Source organism: Salmo salar, chromosome 10 (genome assembly GCF_965601325.2).
Source record: "Salmo salar chromosome 10, fSalSal1, whole genome shotgun sequence".
Lineage (NCBI taxonomy): Eukaryota > Metazoa > Chordata > Actinopteri > Salmoniformes > Salmonidae > Salmo > Salmo salar.
This window is the reverse complement of record NC_138300.1, coordinates 104,499,703-104,520,461: the sequence shown is the minus strand read 5'-3', so window position 1 is coordinate 104,520,461 and position 20,759 is coordinate 104,499,703. Positions and strand designations below refer to the sequence as shown.

The 20,759-nt window shown below is 42.9% G+C and overlaps 1 protein-coding gene across 1 annotated transcript; it reads left to right on the top strand.

Annotated features, from left to right (window-relative positions):
* The first annotated feature begins 1,201 nt into the window (after window positions 1–1,201).
* Window positions 1,202–19,628, top strand: LOC106561407 (cryptochrome circadian regulator 1). The gene is made up of 9 exons (XM_014125353.3): window positions 1,202–1,948; window positions 15,023–15,131; window positions 15,519–15,661; window positions 16,164–16,437; window positions 16,655–17,107; window positions 17,219–17,370; window positions 17,707–17,909; window positions 18,244–18,339; window positions 18,602–19,628. Exons 1-9 carry the CDS (start codon window positions 1,791–1,793, stop codon window positions 18,691–18,693), a joined length of 1,680 nt encoding a protein of 559 aa, XP_013980828.3. The 5' UTR covers window positions 1,202–1,790; the 3' UTR covers window positions 18,694–19,628.
* The last annotated feature ends 1,131 nt before the right edge of the window (window positions 19,629–20,759 follow it).

Here is a 20,759-nt window from a genome sequence, read left to right as displayed (position 1 = left end):
AAGGGAAGTGAACTATCACACTTTGGAAGGAAGGAGAGATAATTGGGGCATAGGATATTTCTCATTTAACTGTAAATCATCCTGATATGGGGCACTGTTGATATCTGTGGGATTGAGGGAGAGGATTGTTGGTACATTTGACTATAGTTGTAGGCTGCTTATCATTGAAGCAACACTGCACCCTGGTGCTCAGTTTACAAACCTCAATCACTATGTCAAAGATCTATCCCCACCATACATTTCCAGATAAGGAAGGTTACTATATCAAAACAATTTTTACATATTTGTTTTACATATGCAAAGGTCACACAGTTATGACTCTGAACCTTTCCTTGATAAACGTAGCCTATATCATTCACTATACTATACCTATATAGTGATTGCATGTTGCCATCTAGTGTCTAGATATTCAAACTGCATGTTTCCTCACCCAACTACCCACCCATCCCTTGTCTCATGAATACAAACTACTAACGACAGTATCACGGTCACCATCACCCAAATGATGATATTCCCCTTACCGCATGCTTCAGGACAATGTAATTAAATTGTAGGCCCTAATACAATAGGGTTTGATTATTAGATTCATCTCAGAGATGGTGTTTACGTTATGATCCTTGCAGAAGTTTTTGATTGAAATTTGACCATATCTGAAATTCTGCATTGGTAGAGCTAATCTCTAGGCTAGAATATGCGTTATTTGGTTGAAATCAATTTTGAAATGATACCATTTTAACGTAAATACATATAGGTACATACATAGTCTCACGGCAAGACATAATAAAGAGTAGACTATATGCGATTCATCACATGCGCAGGCTTGTGATTGTGCTGGGCTGCCCACTAGCCCTACCTATACATTGTGTAATATTTTTTTGCCTTGCCTTAGTACACGTGCTTATCCGGGTCCTGCGCAACTAATCATGACGCGGGCAGGCAGCAAACACTTTTGCCAACAACCTACAAAATAAACTCAATATTCACACTATGGTGTTTTCATAGGCTGTAAATAACTGATTAAACATAACACATTGCGTTGCTAGGATAGTAAGTATAAATGATGCCTTTGTGGGAAAAAACACAAAATAGCAAGAAGTAAGCCAACGTAAGCACACCACAGAAACTTGAGTGAGCAAACCTTACGTAACGGGTGACATTGACCAATCAGATTCGTCCATCTCTATCCTCGTACCTCTGTGGGTGGAGATGTTGGGAAATAACAGTTATTTCGTGGGGTTGACAATGCCGACTGTAAACGAAGAACATTACAATTGCTTATTGGAATACATTCGAATGATATTGGAACACTAATTTCTGATCAAAACCTTCTAGTAATATATTGCTATAGGCATATTTTAGTTCACTAGCTACGACTCAACGCAAGGATTCGTTTTTTTCGACCTGCTATAGGAAAACAAGCAAGATAGCAGGTCGAACATCATTTTTAAGTTTTATTTTTACTTTCGTGTTGAAAATAATTATCAAAGATAAAACAATGTCTTACTTAATGCGCTCTATACAAAGTTGATGCGAGCGAGACCTGTCCTTACACTGTATTTATCAGAGGCCACCAAATCAATGCGGCAACAGTGAACTCATCACAATGGACAAATTGATGGAACAAGGTTAGATCACTTCAGTAGCTATACATTATAAAACCAGCAAGGCGACAGAACCGAAACACATTTTGGGCAGGCGAGGGATATTGTTTTAATTCGTGAGCGTTTTGTGGTCAACGCTGCGGTATCTCAGAAGACTCGTGTACATAACAAGAAGGGACAGCAAGTGAAATGGTTGGCAACACAATCCACTGGTTCAGGAAGGGCCTGCGGCTCCACGACAACCCCTCGCTGAAGGAGTCTATCCGGGGAGCTGACACCCTTCGCTGTGTTTACATCCTAGACCCCTGGTTTGCAGGGTCCTCCAACGTGGGCATCAGCAGGTGGAGGCAAGGACGTTTTTGTTTTGTTTTGCCATCTCACATTGTGTTGGACTCACACCAAACACAGATGTGTGTAGCGCAGATGTAGGTCACACATCCTGCTTTCTGCATTCAGAAATATTTAGTTATGAATGACATTAGTGTGTTTGGTGTGCCACCTAGGCAGTAAAGTAGAGCATCCCTAGAAGCACCACACGGAATAGGATATTGTTATGCAGTGCATGCAAACAGTTATAGTACATTTTAAAAGTAGGGCGTAGTGGTTATGAATGACAGTGTGTGTGCCCCTAGGCAAGAAAGAAGGGCATCCCTAAAGGCTCCACACTTATGTACACAGTTATAGTACATTGACTGCAAATGACTAAGTTATTACAAAAAAAATACAGAGAAAATGATTTGCCTACAGTAAATTGAGTTAAACAACTATGTACAAAACTGGAAGCGAGGGCATTCCAGGGGACCAATGACTGTTGCAATAACTGCTTGACCTTGAATTCCCTTTCATTTAGCCCAGATACTATGTTGCTTTAGTTTGGACACTTATGACAATTTTAAATTAAAGCATAAAGAGAAGGGGAGAATAACATACTCAATTTAGAGAAGCGAAAGGGAGAATGACATGTGGAAAACATCCCCTTGTATGTGGGAAACTCTGTTTCTATGACCATAATAACAATGGTCAGCGTTGTGATGTGTTCTTCATTGAAACGTGTGTTCAGGAGAATACATTTCTGCAGGTTTGAGAACATGCGTAGCAGTAACAATGATGTAAGTTACCCTGGAAGGCAGGGCTTTGTAGGGGAAACGGGGCACTGTGTCATTAGGGTGGTTATGGCACTCTGCTCTCCTCGCAGCTCTGACCTATGCATTTGTGACCTACAGTACCAGTCAAAAGTTTGCACACACCTACTCATTCAAGTGTTTTTCTTTATTTTTACTATTTTCTACATTGTAGAATAATAGTGAAGACATCAAAACTATGAAATAACACATGGAATCATGTAGTAACCAAAAAAGTGTTGAACAAATAAAAATATACTTTATATTTGAGATTCTTCAAAGTAGCCACCCTTTGCCTTGACGACAGCTTTGCACACTCTTGGCATTCTCTCAACCAGCTTCACCTGGAATGCTTTTCCAACAGTCTTGAAGGAGTTCCCACATATGCTGAGCACTTGTTGGCTGCTTTTCCTTCACTCTGCGATCCAACTCATCCCAAACCATCTCACTTGGGTTGAGGTCAGGTGCTTGTGGAGGCCAGGTCATCTGATGCAGCACTCCATCACTCTCCTTCTTGGTCAAATAGCCCTTACACAGCCTGAAGGTGTGTTGGGTCATTGTCCTGTTGAAAAACAAATGATAGGCCAACTAAGCGCAAACCAAATGGGATGGCATATCATTGCAGAATACTGTGGTAGCCATGCTGGTTAAGTGTGCCTTGAATTCTAAATAAATCACAGACTGTGTCACCAGCAAAGCACCATCACACCTCCTCCGTGCTTCACGGTGGGAACCACACATGCAGAGATCATCCGTTCACCTACTCTCATCAGACCGAAGGACAGATTTCCACTGGTCTAATGTCCATTGTTCATGTTTGTTGACCCAAGCAAGTCTCTTCTTCTTGGTGTCCTTTAGTAGTGGTTTCTTTGCAGCAATTTGATCATGAATGCCTGATTCATGCAGTCTTTTCTTAACAGTTGATGTTGAGATGTGTCTGTTACTTGAACTCTGTGAAGCATTTATTTGGGCTGCATTTTCGGAGGCTGGTAAGTCTAATGAACTTAGGTTACTCAGGGTCTTCCTTTCCAGTGGCGGTCCTCATGAGACCCAGTTTCACCATAGTGCTTGATGGTTTTTGCGACTGCACTTGAAGAAACCTGAATGTTTCCGCGCTGACTGACCTTCATGTCTTAAAGTAATGATGGACTGTCCTTTCTCTTTGCTTATTTGAGCTGTTCTTGCCATAATATGGACTTGGTCTTTTACCAAATAGGGCTATCTTCTATATACCACCCCTACCTTGTAACAACACATTGGCTCAAATGCATTAACTTCTTGCGGATTAGTGGGACGCTACCGTGCCATTTCGACAATTTCCAGTGAAATTGCAGAGCGCCAAATACAAATTAAATTACTATAAATATTAAACTTTCATGAAATCACAAGTGCAATACATCAAAATAAAGCTTAACTTGTTGTTAATCCAGCCAAGGTGTCAGATATCAAAAAGGCTTTACGGCGAAAGCAAACCATGCGATTATCTGAGGACAGCACCCAGCACACAAATGCATAACAAATCATTTTCAACAAGGGAGTTGCGACACGAAAGTCAGAAATAGTGATATAAAAAATGCCTTACCTTTGAAGATCTTCTTCTGTTGGCATTCCAAAATGTCTGTTACATTACAAATGGTCCTTTTGTTCGATAATGTCCTTCTTTATATTCATAAAAACTCAGTTTAGCTGGCGCGCTTCAGTCAATAATCCACTCGGTTTCCCTCCTTCAAAATGCATACAAAATGAATCCCAAACGTTATCCATAAACTTATCCAAACAAGTCAATCAACGTTTATAATCAATCCTTAGGTACCCTAATACGCAAATAAACAATACAATTTAAGACGGAGAATCGTTGTTGTCTTTACCGGAGAAAAACACCAAAGAACGCGCTCTCAGTTACACGCTTGGAAACACTACAGCCAAAATGGGAGCCACCTAGAAAAACTACAATTTCTGCCTTTGTTTTTACATTTGGGATGGTTTGTCCTCTGGGTTTTGCCTGCCATTTCAGTTCTGTTATACTTACAGACATGATTGTAACAGTTTTAGAAACTTTAGAGTGTTTTCTATCCAAATCTACCAATTATATGCATATCCTAGCTTCTGGGCCTGAGTAGCAGGCAGTGTACTTTGGGCACACTTTTCATCCGGATGTCAAAATACCACCCCCTATCCCAAAGAAGTTAAGAAATTCCACAAATTAACTTTTAACAAGGCACACCTAATAATTGAAATGCATTACAGGTGACTACCACATGAAGCTGGTTGAGAGAATGCCAAGAGTGTGCAAAGCTGTCATCAAGGCAAAGGGTGGCTACTTTGAAGAACCTAAATTATAAAATATATTTTGATTTAACACTTTTGTGGTTAATACATAATTCCTTATGTGTTATTTCATAGTTTTGATGTCTTCACTATTATTCTACAATGTAGAAAATAGTTTTAAAAAAATAAGAAAAACCCTTGAATGAGTAGGTGTGCCCAAACCTTTGACTGGTACTGTATATAATGTATATTTAAGCAATAAGGCCAAAGGGTGTGTGCCAAATGGCCAATATGCCACAGCTAAGGGCTATTCTGATGCGCAACGCTGAGTGCCTGGAAACACCCCTTAGCCGTGTTATATTGGCCATATATAAACTGATTACCAACTTAATTAGAGGAGTAAAATACATGTTTTGTCATACCCGTGGTATACGTTTCGATATACCACATCTGTCAGCCAATCAGCATTCAGAGCTTGAACCACCCAGTTTATAAATAGGCTTAGCCAATATAAAGTTCCCAGTGTGTGTAATCTGCTCCAGGTCAATGGAACAACTGAAGCTTAGACAGGATTTAGCCTAGCCAACCCTTTAGAGGCTTCGTCTGGAGAGTGTCTGTTTGACCTGCTGTCGGAGTGCGCTGTCCAGAGGATATAAACCGTTACTACTAGACTAATTGTAACAACGCCAGAAATATTCATTAAAATGTATGCACATTTTAGCCATAGACATTGTTTCTGTTACTATATATTTTTCTGAATGGTTTGCTTCATCTGATCATCAGGGCCGCCCCCAGAATGAATCAGTTGGGCGGGCATTTGATTTCCATAAGGGGGTACGTGTTTTTTCACGGGACCTCCTATGTGTGCATGCACTGCACAATAAAACATTTTTAAATTAGAATCACCGGACCTCGAGCTAACGAGCAGTTATTCTGACTAAAACATTCTAACAATGTAATTAATACATTTCATATATGGTATTGCAAAAATAATCATTTGGTTGTGTTTATGAATAACTTAGGTAATATTAGAAGGAAAATAAATCTTAAAATAATACAAAAGCATTTATTTGTTTCTGTAACTGTAAGATGCATGTAAAAACACATTCAAGTATTCAATAGAAAAATACGTGGAGTGCCTTTTTTACAACTATGAAACAGAAAGGATATGTGACGGAACGCGGAAAGGGCTTCTTTTTATAATGACAAAAAAAAGAATAATACCCCAACCTACAAGATGCACGGTCAGCAAGATGCGTGGTTAAATTATGAAAACAACATCAGTAGCCTAAACATCATTTGAAGCACCAAGAGTGCTAGATAAATAGTGAAAATAAATCTATGCACAATACCCCATAAGACAAAGCAAATACAGGTTTCTACAAGTTTTACTAATTTATTAAAAATAAACGCAAATATCAACAGAGGTATTCAGACCCTTTACTCAGTACTTCTTCTCTGCAGATCCTCTCAAGCTCTGTCAGGTTGGATGGAGAGTGTTGCTGCACAGCTTTTTTCAGGTCTCTTCAGAGCTGTCCGATCGGGTTTAAGTCCGGGCTCTGGCTCGGCCACTCATTGACATTCAGAGACATGTCGCGAAGCCATTCCTGCGTTGTCTTGGCTGTGTGCTTAAGGTCGTTGTCCTGTTGGAAGGTGAACCTTCGCCCCAGCCTGAGGTCCTGAGCGCTCTGGAGCAGGTTTTCATCAGTGATCTCTCTGTACTTTGCTCTGTTCATCTTTGCCTTTATCCTGACTAGTCTCCCAGTCCCTGTTGCTGAAAAACATCCCCACAGCATGATGCTGTCACCACGATGCTTCACCGTAGGGATGGTGCCAGGTTTCTTCCAGACGCGATGCTTGGCATTCAGGCCAAAGAATTTAATCTTGGTTTCATCAGACCAGAGAATCTTGTTTCTCATGGTCTGAGAGTCCTTTAGGTGCCTTTTGGCAAACTCCAAGCGGGCTGTCATGTGCTTTTTACTGATGAGTGACTTCTGTCTGGCCACTCTACCATAAAGGCCTGATTGGTAGAGTGCTGCAGAGATGGTTGTCCTTCTGGAAGGTTCTCCCTTCTCCATAGAGGAATTCTGGAGCTCTGTCAGAGTGACCATTGGGTTCTTGGTCACCTCCCAGACCAAGGCCCTGTTCCCCCAATTGCTCAGTTTGGCCAGGTGGCCAGCTCTAGGAAGAGTCTTGGTGGTTCCAAATGTCTTCCATTTAAGAATGATGGAGGCCACTGTGTTCTTGGGGACCTTCAAAGCTGCAGACATTTTTTGGTACCCTTCCCCAGATGTGTGCCTCGACACAATCATGTCTCTGAGCTCTACGGACAATTCCTTCGACCTCATTGCTTGGTTTTTGCTCTGACAGGCATTGTCATCTGTGGGACCTTATATAGACAGGTGTGTGCCTTTCCAAATCATGTCCAATCAATTGAATTTACCACAGGTGGAACCCAATCAAGTTGTAGAAACATCTCAACGATGATCAATGGAAACAGGATGCACATGAGCTCGATTTCAAGTCTCATAGCAAAGGGTCTGAATACTTATGTAAATGTTGTGTTTGATGCAAGAAACCACTTTACAAAACAAAATGCATTATTATTCCCATGCCATTATTACAGAGAATCAGACACATTATGCTACTGCCTATTGGCTACTTAGCAACAAATACAACATTGGCCCTTTAAGACAAAAAAAATCTCCTTATCTAACACACTTTTCAAAGATGTCTAGAAATGTCCACATTTTGGGCTCTTGTAGAAAGCAACCACTCCCACATTGCTGACTACACATTATCTATACCAGGGCTAATAACTCATTAACTAGTAAAGTAGGAGTCATCGTCCCTGCTCCAGCGTCTACTCATTCTGGGTGATGCGAAACAACGTCATCGTCAACCTGGCTTTTTTTCTTTGACCTAGACGTAAGCCGACAGAAAGAGACCCATCAATCTCAGATAAATCATCAGAGCGAACGAAATGGCGCCCCTCTGTCGCCGTAGGTGTAGACCATGTATCTGATGCTGTCTAGACAAAAAGAGTATGGCATGTCATATGTTTTTCTGTCCAGACAGCATCGGATACATGGGCTACATATAGTAAAATCAAATTGTATTGGTCGCATACACACATTTAGCAGATGTTATTGCGGGTGTAGCGAAATGCTTGTAGTAACACCGAGCGACACAGTTTCCCTTGCTAGTTTCAGCAGAGAGGAAGAGGCGAAGCGAGAGAGCTCACTTTCGCCAAAATCTATCCTGAATAAGCCCAATGTGTTTCTATGGTCATAATATGCAGACCTAAGCTTGTCACCTGTATTCCCGCCGTTGGGACAATGACTCACATTGTTAAGCAGAGACATGAGCATCTCGTCATTGTATACAGAACTGTGGTTTCAGCCAATTGTGAATTAGAATGGTAAGTTGGCAGGTGCACTGTTCGGATGCTGGCTTCCCCTAAAGTAAATTGATGTTTTACCAAAATTATATAATTACTCATCTAAATAAAATAATTCAAATACTTTACCATAGAGCTTGGCTTAGCCACAGAGGATCATTAGCTTCTTACATTTTTTTTTTGCTGTGGATTGTTTCAAATCACAAGTGCTTATGCTTATTTGGGAAGCCAGCAATTTGGGCAATAGGCACTAGGCCAGGCTGTCAGTGAAATGCATCTAAAATGTGTGAAGATAATGTCTTGAGTATAATTTAAAATGTTGAGACAAGAATGGGAGGGGTGTGTGGCAAAGATATGGGTGTCTTTCTCCAGAATGCATGCACTCAGCTCTCCAGAATGCATGCACTCAGCTCTCCAGAATGCATGCACTCAGCTCTCCAGAATGCATGCACTCAGCTCTCCAGAATGCATGCACTCAGCTCTCCAGAATGAATGCACTCAGCTCTCCAGAATGCATGCACTCAGCTCTCCAGAATGCATGCATTCAGCTCTCCAGAATGCATGCACTCAGCTCTCCAGAATGCATGCACTCAGCTCTCCAGAATGCATGCACTCAGCTCTCCAGAATGCATGCACTCAGCTCTCCAGAATGCATGCACTCAGCTCTCCAGAATGCATGCACTCAGCTCTCCAGAATGCATGCACTCAGCTCTCCAGAATGCATGCACTCAGCTCTCCAGAATGCATGCACTCAGCTCTCCAGAATGCATGCACTCAGCTCTCCAGAATGAATGCACTCAGCTCTCCAGAATGCATGCACTCAGCTCTCCAGAATGCATGCACTCAGCTCTCCAGAATGCATGCACTCAGCTCTCCAGAATGCATGCACTCAGCTCTCCAGAATGCATGCACTCAGCTCTCCAGAATGAATGCACTCAGCTCTCCAGAATGCATGCACTCAGCTCTCCAGAATGAATGCACTCAGCTCTCCAGAATGAATGCACTCAGCTCTCCAGAATGCATGCACTCAGCTCTCCAGAATGAATGCACTCAGCTCTCCAGAATGAATGCACTCAGCTCTCCAGAATGAATGCACTCAGCTCTCCAGAATGAATGCACTCAGCTCTCCAGAATGAATGCACTCAGCTCTCCAGAATGCATGCACTCAGCTCTCCAGAATGAATGCACTCAGCTCTCCAGAATGCATGCACTCAGCTCTCCAGAATGAATGCACTCAGCTCTCCAGAATGAATGCACTCAGCTCTCCAGAATGAATGCACTCAGCTCTCCAGAATGAATGCACTCAGCTCTCCAGAATGCATGCACTCAGCTCTCCAGAATGAATGCACTCAGCTCTCCAGAATGAATGCACTCAGCTCTCCAGAATGAATGCACTCAGCTCTCCAGAATGAATGCACTCAGCTCTCCAGAATGCATGCACTCAGCTCTCCAGAATGAATGCACTCAGCTCTCCAGAATGAATGCACTCAGCTCTCCAGAATGCATGCACTCAGCTCTCCAGAATGAATGCACTCAGCTCTCCAGAATGAATGCACTCAGCTCTCCAGAATGAATGCACTCAGCTCTCCAGAATGCATGACCTCAGCTCTCCAGAATGAATGCACTCAGCTCTCCAGAATGCATGCACTCAGCTCTCCAGAATGCATGCACTCAGCTCTCCAGAATGAATGCACTCAGCTCTCCAGAATGAATGCACTCAGCTCTCCAGAATGAATGCACTCAGCTCTCCAGAATGCATGCACTCAGCTCTCCAGAATGAATGCACTCAGCTCTCCAGAATGAATGCACTCAGCTCTCCAGAATGAATGCACTCAGCTCTCCAGAATGAATGCACTCAGCTCTCCAGAATGCATGCACTCAGCTCTCCAGAATGAATGCACTCAGCTCTCCAGAATGAATGCACTCAGCTCTCCAGAATGCATGCACTCAGCTCTCCAGAATGAATGCACTCAGCTCTCCAGAATGAATGCACTCAGCTCTCCAGAATGAATGCACTCAGCTCTCCAGAATGAATGCACTCAGCTCTCCAGAATGAATGCACTCAGCTCTCCAGAATGCATGCACTCAGCTCTCCAGAATGAATGCACTCAGCTCTCCAGAATGCATGCACTCAGCTCTCCAGAATGAATGCACTCAGCTCTCCAGAATGCATGCACTCAGCTCTCCAGAATGAATGCACTCAGCTCTCCAGAATGTGCTCCTCTGTCTCCCGCCAATTCTTGCACATTCATTGTTTGATTGTGTGAATTGTTTGCCCTTTGATTGTTTATTTTTTATCAATTCCCCATTAGACCTAGTAACCATTAGGCCTAGTAAATGTACCCTTAATCCCTGTCGTTTGGTTACATTAATTTCTGTATTAGTCATTTATCATTCTCATTCTCGGAGTGGAAATGTTGTTTGCAGAGTTCACAACCTGCTACACTTGTGACAAACAAGTTTTGGTTTATGTCATAACCATTATTTAGAGTTTTGGTTTATGTCATAACCATTATTTAGAGTTTTGGTTTATGTCATAACCATTATTTAGAGTTTTGTCAAATAAAAATCCTATTTTGTTGGGAAGGCTCCATGTGAGCAATGAGCATCTATGTGGTTTCTCAGTCCTGGTAAGGTTGAGGGAACACCTTGACAACCTTCTGAGTTTATACAATGTTGCACTTGACTTGAGATATCATATCATTAGTGAATTCAGATAGAAAGGGAGGCAGACAGGCGGAGTAGTGATTCATGCGATTGAAAGAACCTGAATTTCCATCAGGATATTTTCAATATTTTGTGGTTTTTTTGGTCAGCTTTAGGCCTATGTATTTTACTTAATTGACGATGGAAGTTCTAGGCCTACTGCTGCCTATAGGCTATCTCTGACTTACATTGTGCTCATTTCTTTAGCCGCCCAGGGATCACGGTGTACCAATGTGTCCATAAGGCTGGTGATCTTGCATTTTTATGATTAACCATGTGACAATTATTTTGAGAAACTAAAATGTTATTATTAAAATGAAACTGTTTACCACGAAAATGCGCATATAAAAAATTATCATAACTGGCACGTAGATTGGTAGGATGAATTGTAAGCTTCCCCAAACTTGAAACTCACGAGTTGCCTATGGTCTTTACTATAACGCCCATTGTGTCTATGGTCTTTACTATAACGCCCATTGTGTCTATGGTCTTTACTATAACACCCATTGTGCCTATGGTCTTTGCTATAACACCCATTGTGCCTATGGTCTTTACTATAACACCCATTGTGTCTATGGTCTTTACTATAACACCCATTGTGCCTATGGTCTTTACTATAACACCCATTGTGCCTATGGTCTTTACTATAACACCCATTGTGCCTATGGTCTTTGCTATAACACCCATTGTGCCTATGGTCTTTACTATAACACCCATTGTGTCTATGGTCTTTACTATAACACCCATTGTGCCTATGGTCTTTACTATAACACCCATTGTGCCTATGGTCTTTACTATAACACCCATTGTGTCTATGGTCTTTACTATAACACCCATTGTGCCTATGGTCTTTACTATAACACCCATTGTGCCTATGGTCTTTACTATAACACCCATTGTGCCTATGGTCTTTACTATAACACCCATTGTGCCTATGGTCTTTACTATAACACCCATTGTGCCTATGGTCTTTACTATAACACCCATTGTGCCTATGGTCTTTACTATAACACCCATTGTGTCTATGGTCTTTACTATAACACCCATTGTGCCTATGGTCTTTGCTATAACACCCATTGTGCCTATGGTCTTTACTATAACACCCATTGTGTCTATGGTCTTTACTATAACACCCATTGTGCCTATGGTCTTTACTATAACACCCATTGTGCCTATGGTCTTTACTATAACACCCATTGTGCCTATGGTCTTTACTATAACACCCATTGTGCCTATGGTCTTTACTATAACACCCATTGTGCCTATGGTCTTTACTATAACACCCATTGTGCCTATGGTCTTTACTATAACACCCATTGTGCCTATGGTCTTTACTATAACACCCATTGTGTCTATGGTCTTTACTATAACACCCATTGTGCCTATGGTCTTTGCTATAACACACATTGTGCCTATGGTCTTTACTATAACACCCATTGTGTCTATGGTCTTTACTATAACACCCATTGTGCCTATGGTCTTTACTATAACACCCATTGTGCCTATGGTCTTTACTATAACACCCATTGTGCCTATGGTCTTTACTATAACACCCATTGTGCCTATGGTCTTTACTATAACACCCATTGTGCCTATGGTCTTTGCTATAACACCCATTGTGCCTATGGTCTTTACTATAACACCCATTGTGCCTATGGTCTTTACTATAACACCCATTGTGTCTATGGTCTTTACTATAACACCCATTGTGCCTATGGTCTTTACTATAACACCCATTGTGCCTATGGTCTTTACTATAACACCCATTGTGTCTATGGTCTTTACTATAACACCCATTGTGTCTATGGTCTTTACTATAACACCCATTGTGCCTATGGTCTTTACTATAACACCCATTGTGTCTATGGTCTTTACTATAACACCCATTGTGCCTATGGTCTTTACTATAACACCCATTGTGCCTATGGTCTTTACTATAACACCCATTGTGTCTATGGTCTTTACTATAACACCCATTGTGTCTATGGTCTTTACTATAACACCCATTGTGCCTATGGTCTTTACTATAACACCCATTGTGTCTATGGTCTTTACTATAACACCCATTGTGCCTATGGTCTTTACTATAACACCCATTGCACACAGGAGGTCCCGTGGGGAAAAAACAGGCCTGCCTATAGAAATCAAATGCGTGTCCATCTGATTCGTTCTGGCACCGGCTCTGCAAATAAATAATATACAAATATTTTATTTTGACTGGCAAGGAAGTAGGGCAGACCAGGTCCACTAAGGCCCATCCATAACGCTGTCCCTGAGCCCCATAGCATCTATTTTGTAGTCTGGTGACATCTCACCATTGGACACAGAGGCTTGCATCCATTGAAATTCAGTTTGCAACCTTTCAATATTGTGCTATGTTCGCTTTGTGGTCACCTTGCATTACCCGACTGTTCAAGTGTATGCATGAAGATGACATTTCTTGTAGGGCCACTAGTTGTCATAAGTCATAGGCTACACTACCCTTTCAGATATCACATTTTAAAACCTCCCTGCAGTGCTGCTGCTAACCACTCTGCATGTTTCATAAGAGTTCCAAGTAGAGTACAGCTGGTGACAAGCCCCAGACAGCATTTACTGATGTGTGAATTGAAAAACACAACAGGAGGACACCATTCTCAGTTGATGGTATAGGCCGGGTGATGGGATGCCACCCTAGGGGAAGTTAGTCACCTAACACAGAACAGGATGTCAGTCGCCCTCTCTTAACTTGGTTGATATCCATGTTGTCATATCCAACAGTAGGCAGATTTATTGGCTGCATAACACAATGACGACACTAATATATGCCATTTAGCAGACACTTTTAACCAAAGCAACTTAGTCATGTGTGCATCCATTTTACAAACGGGTTGTCCTGGGAATCAAACCCACTATCTTTGCATTGCAAGTGCCATGCTCTGCCAACTGAGCTATAGAGGACCGCTGTGTTGTTATCAACACTGCCTATGTAGTTTGAGGACAATATCACAACAGAATGGGGAAGGTCGAGCCGAGGACTGTTGTAGAGGATCAGTCCAGCAGTCCTGCCCCAGGGGCCCAGGATGATCACAAAGTATGCTAGTTTACCTCGGCGGAGAACTACTGTTAGCCAGAGATGTTCTTTAAATGTTGATACAGACTTTGTGTTCGCTTACTCAGGAATGTATACTCCCATTCTTATGAGGCCTTGTTGCACTAGCTGTGATTTGCCTGTTGAGGGAGGCAAGCAGCAGTCATTTTGTTGAACTACTTTGCCGTGAGCTGAAGTGTACTACAAGGCTGGGATGTTAGTGACTTTATTGTTAAGGTAATGGAATGGAAGTTCCATTTGGTCAAGATTGTCCACTGGATGTTTCCACTTGGTATTTTAAATGGTAGGCCAATTAGGCCAGTTTTATACCAGCAGACAGAGGAGTAGGCCTATGTATGTAGGTTATCTGTGAGGGCATGAATCATTTTTGTTTGAGTGTTTATGAGGGAAACTGATTGAGGGAATATTCATCTAACATCTTCTATCCTAACTGATTGACTTGTTGTTCAGGAGGACATTGTTCGATAAGCTAAGATGCTAAGTCATTCTGAATAATGTGACGAACTGAGAGAAGTAGCATCGCATGTTTGTACTTCCTCTCCACTAGCCCTCTGATCCTTCCAGTTCAAGCTATTATCATTTTGAAGAAGCCAAGGCTTCTGACACAAAGACCTATGATACATGATGGATCATATGAAACATGGATCATTTGTTCAGTCACTAATGTGGCTTTTGGATCATCATTCAACTGAAATACCTGTTGTTTTCCTGAAGACAAGTATCAAATGCACTGCAGTACCCATTCATTTACTGTATTTAACTAAATCAATGCCTAAAACTATTTCCTCTCTGATATACAATCACTTGATTGATCATCTCCTCTGTTTGATTCCAGGTTCTTACTACAATGTCTGGAGGACCTAGACGCCAGCCTCCGCAAGCTCAACTCCCGTCTGTTTGTCATCCGGGGCCAGCCTACTGATGTCTTCCCTAGGCTGTTCCAGGTATAGTCAAGTCATAGTTACCTTACTGTAGTAAACCCATTACACTACTGTACCATACATACACTTCCGGTACTGTTCATGTAGCCTATAACTCATAGAAATACATTAGGCTATGTCACATAGAAATACAGTCACAGTAACTGTACCGTAAATCCACTGTATCAGATATGCTGATACAGTGGGGGGATCACAACTCAATATTATTTCTGGTGTTTATTAATATTTTGTATATTCAGTGTATATGTGAAAGTATTTGAATTCCATTGGAATCCCATGTTATTTTCTATGAGGACCTTTCTGTGACATCCACTATCTCTATATTTACAACGGTAAAGGTCTCCTATGTATCATGTTGACTGACCTTGTTCCTCTCTCTCTGCCTCCCAGGAATGGCAGACCAGCCAGCTGTCTTATGAGTACGACTCTGAGCCCTTTGGCAAGGAACGTGACGCCGCCATCCAGAAGCTGGCCAGCGAGGCCGGGGTGGAGGTTACTGTCAAAGTCTCCCACACGCTCTACGACCTGGACAAGTGAGTGGCACACACACAGTCTTGTACAGCTAATCTTATGGGGACACACAATTCAGTCCCATTCAAAATGATATTTTCCAGAACCCCATCCCGTACTCTTACCTTAACCCAAAAACCTAACCCTAAACCTAACTCTAGCTCCTAACCCTAAAACTAACCCTTAACGTAATTCTAACACTAATTCTAACCTTAACCCTAAACCCCCTAGAAATAGCATTTGACCTCGTGGGGACTAACAAAATGTCCCCAGTTGGTCAAGTTTTTGTTCATTTACTATTCTTGTGGGGAATTCTGGTCACACACACACACACACACACACACACACACACACACACACACACACACACACACACACACACACCGGTAGATATTGTGAGAATACAACCCAAGTGATCAAGTTGTGCAAACATGATGTATTAGAAACATATTCATGAATAATGCCATGATGCTAGTGTTACGTGATGCACTAAATGCCTCCATGTCTGTCCATGTGTCTCTGTAGGATCATCGAGCTAAACGGAGGCCAGTCCCCTCTCACCTACAAGCGTTTCCAGGCGCTCATCAGTCACATGGATGCCGTGGAATCGCCCGCTGAGACCATCACTGCTGAGGTCATGAGGAAGTGTGCCACGCCCATCAGTGATGACCATGACGACAAGTTTGCCGTGCCCTCCCTGGAGGAGCTTGGCTTTGAGACGGAAGGCCTGGCTACAGCAGTATGGCCGGGGGGAGAGACCGAGGCCCTCACTCGCCTGGAGAGGCACCTGGAGAGAAAGGTGAGGAGTAGTCCCTTCTTTATATCCCAGCACTACTGAACCAGTGTGGTGGACACATACAGTACTAGGGTTGGGGTCAATTCCATTTCAATTCAGTCAATTCAACTCCCCTCTTTATTTTATTTTCCCCTCTTTATTTTGCCCTCTTTATTTTATTTTCTGAACTCCTTGTCAGTGTGTTGCACTGTGACCCAAACACTAACCTTCTGTGTTCCAGGCTTGGGTGGCCAACTTTGAGCGTCCCCGGATGAACGCCAACTCCCTGCTAGCCAGCCCCACAGGCCTCAGCCCCTACCTCCGCTTCGGCTGCCTCTCCTGTCGCCTCTTTTACTTCAAACTCACTGACCTCTACAGGAAGGTGAAGAAAAACAGCTCTCCGCCCCTCTCGCTCTATGGCCAGCTGTTGTGGCGCGAGTTCTTCTACACCACAGCCACCAACAACCCCCGCTTCGACAAAATGGAGGGCAATCCGGTGTGTGTGCAGATCCCCTGGGACCGCAACCCAGAAGCGCTGGCCAAGTGGGCCGAGGGGAGGACAGGGTTCCCCTGGATTGACGCCATCATGACCCAGCTGAGGCAGGAGGGCTGGATCCACCACCTGGCCAGACACGCCGTGGCCTGCTTCCTGACCCGGGGAGACCTGTGGATCAGCTGGGAGGAGGGCATGAAGGTAGATACTGGGGGAAGGGAATGGTAGAGGGAGCGGGGAGACGAAGTGACAAGTAGGTAGAAAATGTATGACTGTGTTATCTGACCGTGTGTGTGTTTATTTACCTGTCAGGTATTTGAGGAGCTGCTCCTGGATGCAGACTGGAGTGTGAACGCAGGCAGCTGGATGTGGCTCTCGTGCAGCTCCTTCTTCCAGCAGTTTTTCCACTGCTACTGCCCTGTGGGCTTCGGCAGGAGGACAGACCCAAACGGAGACTACATACGGTGAGAAGACCCTACCTACACCCAGTTGTCCACCCCTCCACTATATTTAGCCAGTGTGGTACACTCAAGTTATTTTCCTTTTGAAGTACTCTCAAAGTAATAGACCTCAGTGCTTTATTTCACCAAGCTTGTGACAACATGTAGGACATGCAGAATACCATGACAAACTGCTAGACCACGATGTCACGTCATACACTTCATAGAGTCTTGGTTAAATGTCCATGCTGTACCCACTAGAAATGTACATTTGTTTCTCGATTGTTCATTGCAGAAGAAGTGTGTCACCACGGTTCTTTTTTTAAAAAACAATATAATTTCTCTGTTTGGTTCTTCCAGGCGCTATCTGCCCATACTGAAGGCCTTCCCGGCCAAGTACATCTTTGACCCCTGGAACGCGCCCGAGAGCGTGCAGAAGGCAGCCAAGTGCGTGATCGGCATGCATTACCCCAAGCCCATGGTGCACCACACCGAGGCCAGCCGCCTCAACATCCAGAGGATGACGCAGATCTACCAACAGCTCTCCTGCTACCGCGGTCTGGGTGAGCACCGAGCACAACCTGCTGAAACTACAGCTAATAGCCTGAAAATCTGCTTAAAATCAGCCACTTTCTGGTACTTACTCAAATGATTTCAATGATAAGCTATTCAGCTATTCAAAGTGTCTCAGAATAGGCATACTGATCTAGGATCAGTTTTGCCTTTTAAATTATAATGAATAAGGCAGTGCAGACCTGATCGTAGATCAGTATGCCTATTCTGAGATTCTTTGCCGATACAGTGACTTTGTTGTCTTTTATATTATCATTATCAATTGTTCTCTATGGGGGTGTGGTAGACTGACTGCACAACTCTTCTTTTGTCCCCACTTCACAGGGCTGCTCGCGACAGTGCCTGCTAATCCTAACAATGGTGGAAATGGTGTGGGGACCTCCCCTGAAGAAATCCAGCATGAGGCAGTCGCTCAAGCAGGTAAAGACCCTCTCCATTCTCCTCGGTTCCTTGGCTGTCCTTACCACAGCAAAACCTGCATTTTCCAAAGAGTAGGGTTAAAGGACAAATTAACTTTTTCTTTAACCTGCATGTTATCTGCCCATCTCATCTACATCGAGATTGAACCGTGACTTCATCCATCTCAGATATGTGGGCCGTGGGTGGAAGTTACAAGAGTCAAAGCAGACACCCATAACCAATTTAATAGGGAACAATATCATGTATTTTTTTTTTTATTCAGGCAGAGGACAGGCTGCTGTGAAGCGTAGCAATGAGGACCTCACACCGGGGGTAGCAACAAGGCCCAGAGGCAGACCAGCATCTAGTCCCTGATATGGAAGGGTAGAGGAGAGGGGGTACCAGCTAACCTGTTGACCTCCAGTAGGCTCCACCAGCACCTGAAGCACTGCATCCTCCTCCCCTCACTCTTCAACTGTACAGGAGCACATCTACCTCAGTGGTGTGAGCAGCAGTAGGAAGAGATGGAGCAGAGGAACGGAGGCTGCTAACATCCCACATTGAACTATGGGGAACATCAAATCACATGATGCCCAGAGAACTGATCGCAGCATCGCGGTCTGTGACATTCAACCTCTGTGGAGAATCGCAAACACATAGTCGCACTGTTCCCAGTGTTACTAGATAGAGGTGATGGTGTCAGGACAGAAGCCCTTTCACGACATGACTCCCAAAACTCTATAATATGCACACCATCAAACTGTCTTCTTTGTGGTGCTGGGAATACAAGCCTCAGTTCCATTTATAATAAATGACACACACGTTTGTCCTCTTTCCCCAAAATGTCTATGGAAAAATGTGGTCCCTTTGGGGATACATGTATCGAAGATGGAGGCACACGTTATTTGCTGAAAGAACACTGGGTGTTGACTGTTTGAGCCTGAGGGCATGTTATGTGCAGTCCTAGACATGGAGAATGGCATCAGCCTCAAGCTGATGACCCAACTTGGAATCGTCAGGTTAAATGGTCAGGAAACACTTATCATTCTATGGGGTATAGTGCTGTCAGAAGTTCAGAAATATGAGGTTCCAATAACCATTTTTAAGGCAGCATAACCTCTAAAATCGTTGTAAGGGAATGATGTAAACGTTTCTGTATAAGCGTGTGAGTAATTCAACTCAAAATGTATACAGTAAAAAGGGTATATTGCATGTTTTCTTTTTTTCTGGTGAAGTTGTAAACCAATTGTTATTTTTGTATAAAGACTGACTGTTCTGTATAGTGCTGTAATAAAAGGTGCAAAATGTAACACCGGCTCAAAGTAATATTTATTGTAGGCTGTTTTTTTTTGTGATGGGTATGCAAATATTGTTTGTTGTAAAGCTCAATGAGGAATGCAAAGTAAAATGTATCAAAACTAAACTTCCAATTGCTGTAATGAGTGGTAAACATGGACAGCCCAGTTGGTCACGTTGCATCCAGAAAAAGCCGTTCCAGATATGTGCGCAAATTCCAGATGTGTAACCAAAAGACTATTAGCATGGGCAGCACCGCTGAGGGCTTCTACCATAAAAATGTAGTCAACTGGGTGGGACTTCCAACTTCATTGGCTGATCCCTCCTGGTGGCCCTGTCATGTCCAATTGGGTCATCAGGAGGGATCAGACAATCGTGAAGATATCAAATACAATGGCTGGAATGGAGCGAATGGAATGGCATCAAACACATGTGTTTGATGCCATTCCATTTGCTCCAATTCCAATTGCTCCATTATAATAATCTGTTCTCCCATCAGCCTCCATTGATGTCCACAGTTGTCATACCCGGAAAAACAAATCAGTGATTTTTGTCGTTATGCAATTAAATGATCCTCTTAAACTTGCCTGCATATCAGTGTATTATATAAACACTTGTAAACTTGCAGACTGGTCTCATAGACTAGACGTAACATAGTGAACTTAAATCTGGAACGTTCAAATTATTATGATATGTTAAGTTTATGGTTTCATAACAGGTTACTTAAGGCAAAAACTAAAACGTGGTTGGTTAGTGTGGATGGTGTCACGAACCAGCTCAAAGCCCGTAACAAAAAGGGAGACAACGTGGAGATAAAGAATAACAAAATATATTTATTAACTGAAGTAAAGTAAATACAATTAACAATGGTGTGTGTTCAGTCAGCAGTCAGTAGTGTAAGTGAGTGGTCACGTGTATACATGTGATAATGAGGGGTGTTGAAAGGTGCCAACGCAAACAAACCAAATAGCCACAACCAAAATCTGTCTGTGTCTGCATGGAGAGAGTCTCCTCAATGAATGTGGAAGAGGTCTATTTATCCTGGGACTCACCCGGGCCCAGGTGTTTCCCATGTAGCTGACGACCCTCCCAACTCCGCCCACCTGCATCCTAATAAGGAAACAAGAACAAAGAGAGAATATGCG